Genomic DNA, 8112 nt, shown 5'->3' on the forward strand with positions numbered 1-8112 from the left:
GCCTGCTTTCCAGTTCCAAGTCCACCATCTCCAGAGGTGAGTGAGAGATGGCCCTTGTCAAGTGCAGATGACAGCCATTCGGTTTTCACTCTTTCTTAAGGTCACTTAGAAAGTACAGTTTTGCCTGTGTTTATGTATGAAATCATATTCTGATTGTTCAGATGCTCTTGTTTAGTTTTTGTCTGGGAACTGAGAGCAGTTACTTTTATTTTTCCTTCACTGGTCATATTCAAAACTATGAAATAGTTTTAAGGATCGCATGGTTTCACTCTTGAATTGTAATGATTGTGAGGGTTTTGTGAAATAACTAATAACCTATTTTTCATCGTTTTCCCTTTACGTCTATTTATTAGGAAAATTAAATTTTGATTTGATTTGATCAACTTTACCTCCCTCTTCTGGTCGAATATGGTAATGACACTGTGTATATGCCTACATGCACCCAGAGTAGACACCTCTGTATGACTTGTTTACGTATATTTACACACTTTATTCTCCAAGCCTCAAAATTCTGGTTTGATCTGTTTTATCTGATTTCTTTCAAGGTACATTTGAGCAGAGATTTCTTCATTTCCTTGTCAAGTTATTACTGCTATTATATTTAAAACATCAGTTTTTACCTAAAGAGTGCAGGGAACTTGAAATCAGGATTATTGTGAGAATCTCGATCTTCAGACAGATGGTTAGCTGGCCTAAAAAATCCCTAACCTCTGAGAGCTGGAATAAGCTTCAATTTAAGCACTATTTTAGTGCTCTACATTTAAAAATCTTGCATGGTAATTTCTGATTTGTGATGATAAATAGGAAGAAACACTGCTGACATGGCAGATTGTATGTGACTTCCAGCTCAGTACCTGCCTCTTGGAAGAAAGTGAAAAACCAGTAATATTAGGAGCAAAATATAACTAAAAGATGTTGTGACGTCCATCCCATTGCAGTAGAAACATGAATGCATCTAGAATTTGAACTGGAAATTAAAAGAATGCTTCTCGCTCTTTGAGAAGGACTTTTATGTGGCTTTTCAGTTGTGTCTAGGTGGTTTAGGAATGAAGAAGTTATCTGATAATCTAAAGAAGGCAGAGGGGAGGCAATTAAAGCTACCGTAGTCATATTCTTCCCTGAGCATTTGTGAGATATAAAGGGGATTTACAAGTAAACTGACGTGTAGCACATGTTTTATTTGTAGTTGGGTCAAGTCCAGTTGCGTCAGCTGCTGTCCCTGTTGCACCTCCACCACCGCCTCCTCCACCACCACTCCCTCCCCCAGGTCTACAACAGAGTATGTCTGCAATTGAGCTCATTAAAGAAAGGAAAAACAAAAAAACGAACTCTGGACAGAATCTGACAGAAAATGGGGCAAAGAAGCCTGAAATACCAAACATGCTAGAAATCCTCAAAGACATGAACAGTGTGAAACTACGCTCAGTGAAAAGGTAATAAATACAAATAAATATCAATGTGTCTTAACGTTTGCATTAATGATTTGGTTTTATGACTCAGAACTATTTCAAGGTGAGACAGATGCTGATGTAGCATCTGACAAGCAGAATGCAAAAGCATTCTCAGCTTTGTTCTGGACTATATTAATACTGCTCATTTTCTTTTCTAGATCATCAGAAGTTACAAAATCTAAAGTGCCTGACCCTACAGATCCTGCGGCATTAATAGCAGAAGCACTCAAAAAGAAATTTGCTTATCGATACCGAAATGATAGCCAAAGTGAAACAGAAAAAGCGATTCCAAAGACTGAAACAAAGACAAAGACTGAGGTAGTGCTGGTGAGTATCGTGATTCTGAGCACATGCTTGGACTTCAATAAAATTGTCATGAAAGCTAACGTATGTCTTTCTGTCAACATATGCAAATACCTACAAGTTAGCATCCCGATCCACAAAACCCTATGAAGTACTACTGATATGCCGGGTTTTGTGGCAATCGTATGTTTTTAGTATCAAGTCTTAAGACTGTGTACTCTTTTGGCCATAAGTTTAAAAAGCCCTGTTAACAGGTTTCTTACTTTTTTAAACAATAATCTTTTCTGTTGCCATGAGCATGTGATATCCTGAAAACTCAGTTCCTAAGGGCTCGTACCAGAATCAAATCTGAACTGAGTTTGCCTGTTACTACCAACCTTAACCATTCAGGTAGTGCCTGTGAAATTTTGAAGCAAGATCCTGAAACCTGTCAGCTATTCCTAGGAATGCAGAAAGCAAATTGTCCAGAATGCCTCCTGGATAGGGAGTTTCTTCTAATAATTGGAAATGCTGAGTAAATAAAAGCAGTTTCTATATAGTGTGAGAATGTTAAAATGAAACTATATTTAAAATCCACATCACGGTACAAGTTAATGGCTTCTAGTTTATTTCAGATTGATTTGAAATGCAGGTAAGGCGGTTTTAAGTGGCAAATGAAGTTCAAGATGCAAGTTTCTAGCAATATACACTTACTTAAAAAACACACTAGCATAGATCTGTTTTGTTAGCAAGCACTCCTTGAAGCCTTGTGCTGTAGAACCAGAGAAGAACAGTAGAGTTATTCTTCCCTTTGTGTGTTTGGAAAAATGCACATAAAACTCCAAAAGCTGGCTGCACTCTGATCAAAGTTCTGAGGAAAGTAAGATTCTCAAGCCACAAATCTCAGGACTTCTGAGTACTTCAGCTTATTAAGTTGACTTACTTGGCTTCTGGGGTAGGCCTTTAAGGTACATTCCTATAATGTTCAGGCTGTTCTTCATAACTAAAAGGTTAGATATTCCTCAAGAATCACTTTTTTCCCCAGCATCTCTGGGGCTTTAAGGAAAAGAAGACAAGTTGGCAATGTTTTATTCGCACATGGGTTTTTCACGATTTTCCCATTTTTAAATTTACAGTCCATCTTTTGAGATTAGGGATCATCGAGTCCTCAAAAGCTAAGAAAATGGAAGGGTTTTGTTCGTTATGCGATAGAAAGTTGATCCATAATGAGCTAAGAAACCTCTGTCCTAATAAACCTACTTATCAGTATGTAACTTCTTTGCTAGATCAGTCCTTGTACAATATCCTCATATGATAGTTTTAAAAAGGACTTGCACAAAAATGCAGGATAGAGTAAGACCAGCAATACTGTGAAATTGCTAGGGCAATTGGTTGTCAACTTCTAGAGATAACTGCATCTATTTTCTTCTTCTGCTGGGGTAGATTTGACTACCTCTGGTCAGAGCTGCTCCAGCAGATGGTTAGCCGCCTCACTGGAGCCATTTCAGGTGATCACCGACACCATTTCCCTTTACTTTGTGGCTCTGAAGTGGGTGAGACCCACACGGAGAGAAGAAGGAAATTCTCTCTGCCCAAGTTCTAGTTTCAGTTACAACTTGGAGGGGGTAATAGTTCAACTAGGTTTCTGTTGAAAGCAATCTGAACGTGTTTCTGGTTTCCTTCTCAGTTTGGACCGCACATGCTGAAGTCTACAGGAAAAATGAAGACTTTAATTGAAAAATCTTAACACATGCAAGATCAGTACGGAAAAGACCGTTAAGCTGTTGTGTCTGAAATCTTTTATGTTGCAAATAGCACTAGTACTGAGTGGTCTCTTACAACAACAGGAAAAACCTAATGTGAAATGTAGAATTGAGGCACTAAACATGTTCATATGTGATTTATCAAGGGGAATAAATTTGACCATTATACTCAGGTATTACATTTTGTATTCAAACCTGGCTTTCTACTCATACTTATGTGGTGGTTTTAGTATTAACACTAAGTTATATATACAACATTCTTTGTGCGTAACTGACCACCTTAAAAATTTTGTGTACATGTTCAACAATGATAGTGATACACCTTTAAGTTAATACCAGTTATTTGAGCTCCAGCTGTAACTTGCACTACAATGTTTAGTTTGATACGGAATTTTTCATGTCAAAGTCTTTCTTTTAAACTTTATTTTAGCCAATTTTTAGCCCAAAGAATGCCTGAATGCATTCTGCTTCCTACTGAAAGTAAGTGAAAACTTAAATCTGCTGCAGAGGTCACCTGGTATGAGACATTTTAAGTAGTAGCACATTTTTGTGCAGGGTGGTTTGGGGTTTTGTTTGTTTGTTTCTAATGAGCTTGCAAGGCGAAGAGAGCAAAACCTATTGTATCATCCTGCGGCCGATGTGAAGAGTGCATAAGTGAGTAAATTGTGTTGCGGGAGCCTCAGTGGACAGGTAGTCCAATGAATTTGAAATAACCAGTAGATAGCAGCAGAGTAAAATAATTAACGTCAGAGTATGTGGTAAATAGCGTAGAAGTGGTGTAGATAAGGGTGGGGGGAAACGTAGAGAGTACTCTGGGGTGCAAGTTGTCAAAAGTATATTTATATTGCTCATCTCAGCTCGTGGACACCTTTGTATCCCCAGCTGCCTTGGGTCCCTGGATGGGTTTCTGGCAGCTGGGTACTGCGCAAGCCCTCAGGGTCCTGTTTGCAGGGACAAGAGGGTAGCAGCTGTTGCCGGCAACCCCTTCTCCAGGGGAAGGAAGCCCTTTCAGGACCTTCCCCCAGTGGCAGCTACTTGCTGCCAGACCCAGACGGAGGTAGTTCATTAACCACCCACCTCAGCTCATGTCTCCAGCCACAGATGTAGAAAGGGCTCAAGCTACAAATAAAATTCAGGTTGAAAAAAAGCTGTTCGGGAACCAGAGAGCTGCAATTTAGCTGCATGCTTAAACCAAGCCCAGGTTTGCTCTGCCTGTAGTAAGCGTAGAAAAAGCTGAGCCTGGGTATTTCGGTGTTCTAAGCTGACCTGGCTGCCAGAAGAAGTACAAGTGCCTCTTCCTAGAAAACAGAAGCTCCAAAAGAAAAAAGCAGGACTTCTTAAATAAAGGACAGCTGAATGGCTCTGACGAGGTTACTGAAGATGACCGAAGTTTTGCTGTTTATAACTGGAATGAGATTGTACAATTGAGGAGGATGTTTTCTGGTGTGAAACTTGAAATGGTGCCAATATGTACACAATGTCACTTCCTTATCAGTCCTACTGATAGGCCATTAAATCCTTGTGTTCTTTTAAATGCCTTTAAAACACCTTTTTGAAAGTTAATTTTGGTTTCAAGTTTTGTATTTAATGCTCTATTGCCACTATATAAAATTAAAAGCAGTTAAAATAAACACGGTGTATGTGATCTGTGGTACTCTACCGTAAGTATAGTTTACATTCTCTTACAGTGACTATAAATCGACGTAGTGATGACTGACGTGCGTCTCCTTCAGGACCGAATTATTTACCTTGCTGTGCAGCAGGAGTAACGCCAGAATAAGTCATCGAACAGCACAGCGCTGTTAATTCAGTTACATTCAGGTTAAAAAAAAAAAGATCAGGAATGAGAAGTTTATGCCTCACCACAGACGTATGGGGAAGGTGCTGGTTTAACGGTGTCTCTATCCCCTGGGTCCCCTTGACAGTCCCTTGGTGTGGCACAATCATCCCCCTCCCAAAAGGCCACAGCTTCGGAACAGCTGGTCCAGGAAACCTCTGCCGAAGTTTTCTTCTTTCAGAGGCAAAAATCTCTCTTGAAAGTCTGACATTGACAATAATGTATGTAGAAAGAGTTCAAATGAAGTAACTCAGTCCAATGAAATCATGAGCTTGTGCAATTTAGAGTATCACTTGACCTACTAAACTCAGCTAAAGCATCAGAAAAACCCAGACCAAGCTCTGTCCATTGGAACTGCTGATGCGAGGTGCAGGTACCCAGCACCCCAGAAACACAAAAGCACGTGGCAAGCAATGATGTACAACTGCCGTCATTCCTGCACCAGAAGATGAAATCACAAAGCTGCCATCAAATAATTTATTTTATACTTTTCTGTACCTTAATTTGTATCTTTCTACTTGAGACCTTTTACATACGCAGTGCCACTGCCCACAGAAGAACAGGTCCGGCAGAAGCCCTCCAGCTAAGGACATCCATCCAGGCTGGGCAGAGACCATCAGCACAGCCCAAGCCCTGTTTGCATCTGTCTGCGTGAGGGAGTGAATAGTGCGGCCCCTTGGGAGCAGATCCAGAAATTAAAACCACGTAAGGTGGGGACCTGGCCCCTCACCCCGTAACTCGCTTCTGGACTCACAGGGACAAGCTGATAGCGGTTGTAGGGCATTAGGTGCGCTCCTTGTGTACGTAGGTGCTTGGCTCTCACAGGAAACGCTTTAAGCTGGAGGAATGTTGAACTTCATTGTAGAGTTGTAGAAGGCATTTTTAGACATCATGTGCAGGAAAAGGCATTAATTTGGGGGTTGGTTTGGTGTTTTTTTTTAAATTCAGTCAAATGTCAGAAGCTTCCACGTACACTAACCAGTGGATTAGAACCAGTCCTAAATCCAGTCTGGTAGGAAAAGACAGAAGCCCCTTTCCAGGAAAGGTGGCTTAGAACAAAACTACTCATGTTTTACTCCAGTACCTCGACAAGCCGTACTGGTTCCTGTCACAGCAGATGACAGCAAGATTTCCCAATGTTAAAGAATCACAGGTTGTTTATAAATAGTATATTAAAATATTTCTATATATGTAACTGTAAATTCATTAAGTTTAATTTTCATTAAAATTACGTATTAAGAGAGCCTGTAACAAGTAGCAAAATCGATATTGCTATTGAGGCTCTGTCTTTAAACCAAGTCACATTTTTAAATCACTCTGAGTCGCAGAAGACATCATCAGATACTGATTTTAGCGGTGGTTTTGTGAATAGCTGCAGGCTTGGCATACATTTTATTGAAAAACGAAGAGGAATCAGTACGTTTCCACACTTCACCCCACAAATCTGTAGCGGCCGTAAGGAAGCTGAGCTGCAGTCTCTCCGTAGGAAGTTACTCCCAGGCAGTCGTTACCTCTTTGTTCTGCCAGCTCCAACCACAGCTTGTGGTTTTCGATTTAAAATTTCAATGTTAAAATCAGGCTTTTCTGTTTCTGCAGGGTATAGCCAAAGCTCCTTACCCCATTTCATCCTTCTCTGTTGAAGTCAGACAACAGCAAGAACTTGCACTGACAGCAAAGGAAGGAAGTTCAAGCAGGTTCAAAAAAAAAAGTGGTTTCATCGTAAATTTATTTCTTTTAAACATGGCCACTTTGAGATTAATGGTACTACTTCAGGGAACATGAAAGAATAATAAACAACTTAATTTTAGAAGGGAAACGATCAGGTAAGTCAGGATTTGATTTTCAAACAGTGAAAGGCCAAGCTCCAAGAGGCAATATATTTTCACTAATATTTTCAAATCCAGAAGTTGGATTAGTTTTACAGTGGAAGCTGACTGCAACCTTAGCTACCTTGCCATAATGCTGGACTCAGTCGTAACTTAAATGTACAGGAGCATAATGTGAAAAGATTTTTTTTTATTAATTAAAAGTTAACAGCAACAGGCACATATTAAAATGAATATGGCAAAGCCTTTACAAATGGCTTTACGCTGAAGCTCTCTCCCAAAAATGGCTGTTGCAACGAACTGTAAACAGAATTAATAAACAGTCTTTTACAATAATAACAGGGAAATACAAATGAACTAAAAGAAAGCACCAGTTTCTCAAGCTAGATTACAGTTGTGCTTACTGTACTTAAAACAATGTAAAACAAATTACAAAAATGGAATGTTTTAAGTTTAAAATTAGTCCTTTAATTTTGTCCTAAAAAACATTTTCTCCTTTTCCCATCAAAAACCCATCAGGTGGGTAATGTTTCAGTAGAGGGAGGAATACGTAAACAATGCACTTTTTCTTCTATTTTTTCAAATCAAAAACAAATTTGGTCACTTAGCTTTGTGCATAGTTTAAGGCATCTGTAGTAATTTGTTAGTTTCCTCCCCAATGTGGCTGTTCATGGAATTGTCACATTCTAGAAGAATAAATTAAAAATAAAAAAAAAAAAATGTTGCTGTTCAAACCCTTCCCAGTCCCCTCCCGCCCTCCCCCGTCCCAAACATACTCACGCACCCACACGTACACACACGCTGCAGCGAAAGGGGCATTTGTACCCTTGTTCTGAAGGACACGCTTCCCATCCCACTTTATTTCAGATTGGCAAATACCCTGAGCTGATTATGGTGTTTAGACATTCCACCTTTTTCTTGCATGTGCAGTTCAAGTGTACAGTAGTGAAAAC

At 39.7% G+C, this 8112-nt stretch overlaps 1 protein-coding gene across 1 annotated transcript in view; it reads left to right on the top strand.

The window, feature by feature from the left end:
* The window catches only part of MTFR1 (mitochondrial fission regulator 1), a 17142-nt gene extending 13662 nt beyond the window's left edge, over window positions 1-3480 (top strand). The window contains exons 5-7 of the mRNA XM_009701263.1: window positions 1187-1433; window positions 1610-1778; window positions 3421-3480. Of these exons, the coding sequence (XP_009699565.1) occupies window positions 1187-1433; window positions 1610-1778; window positions 3421-3480 (476 nt within the window). The remainder of the gene's footprint in view (window positions 1-1186; window positions 1434-1609; window positions 1779-3420) is intronic.
* The last annotated feature ends 4632 nt before the right edge of the window (window positions 3481-8112 follow it).

The sequence above is a fragment of the Cariama cristata genome, unplaced genomic scaffold, assembly GCF_000690535.1.
Source record: "Cariama cristata isolate BGI_N322 unplaced genomic scaffold, ASM69053v1 scaffold18065, whole genome shotgun sequence".
Lineage (NCBI taxonomy): Eukaryota > Metazoa > Chordata > Aves > Cariamiformes > Cariamidae > Cariama > Cariama cristata.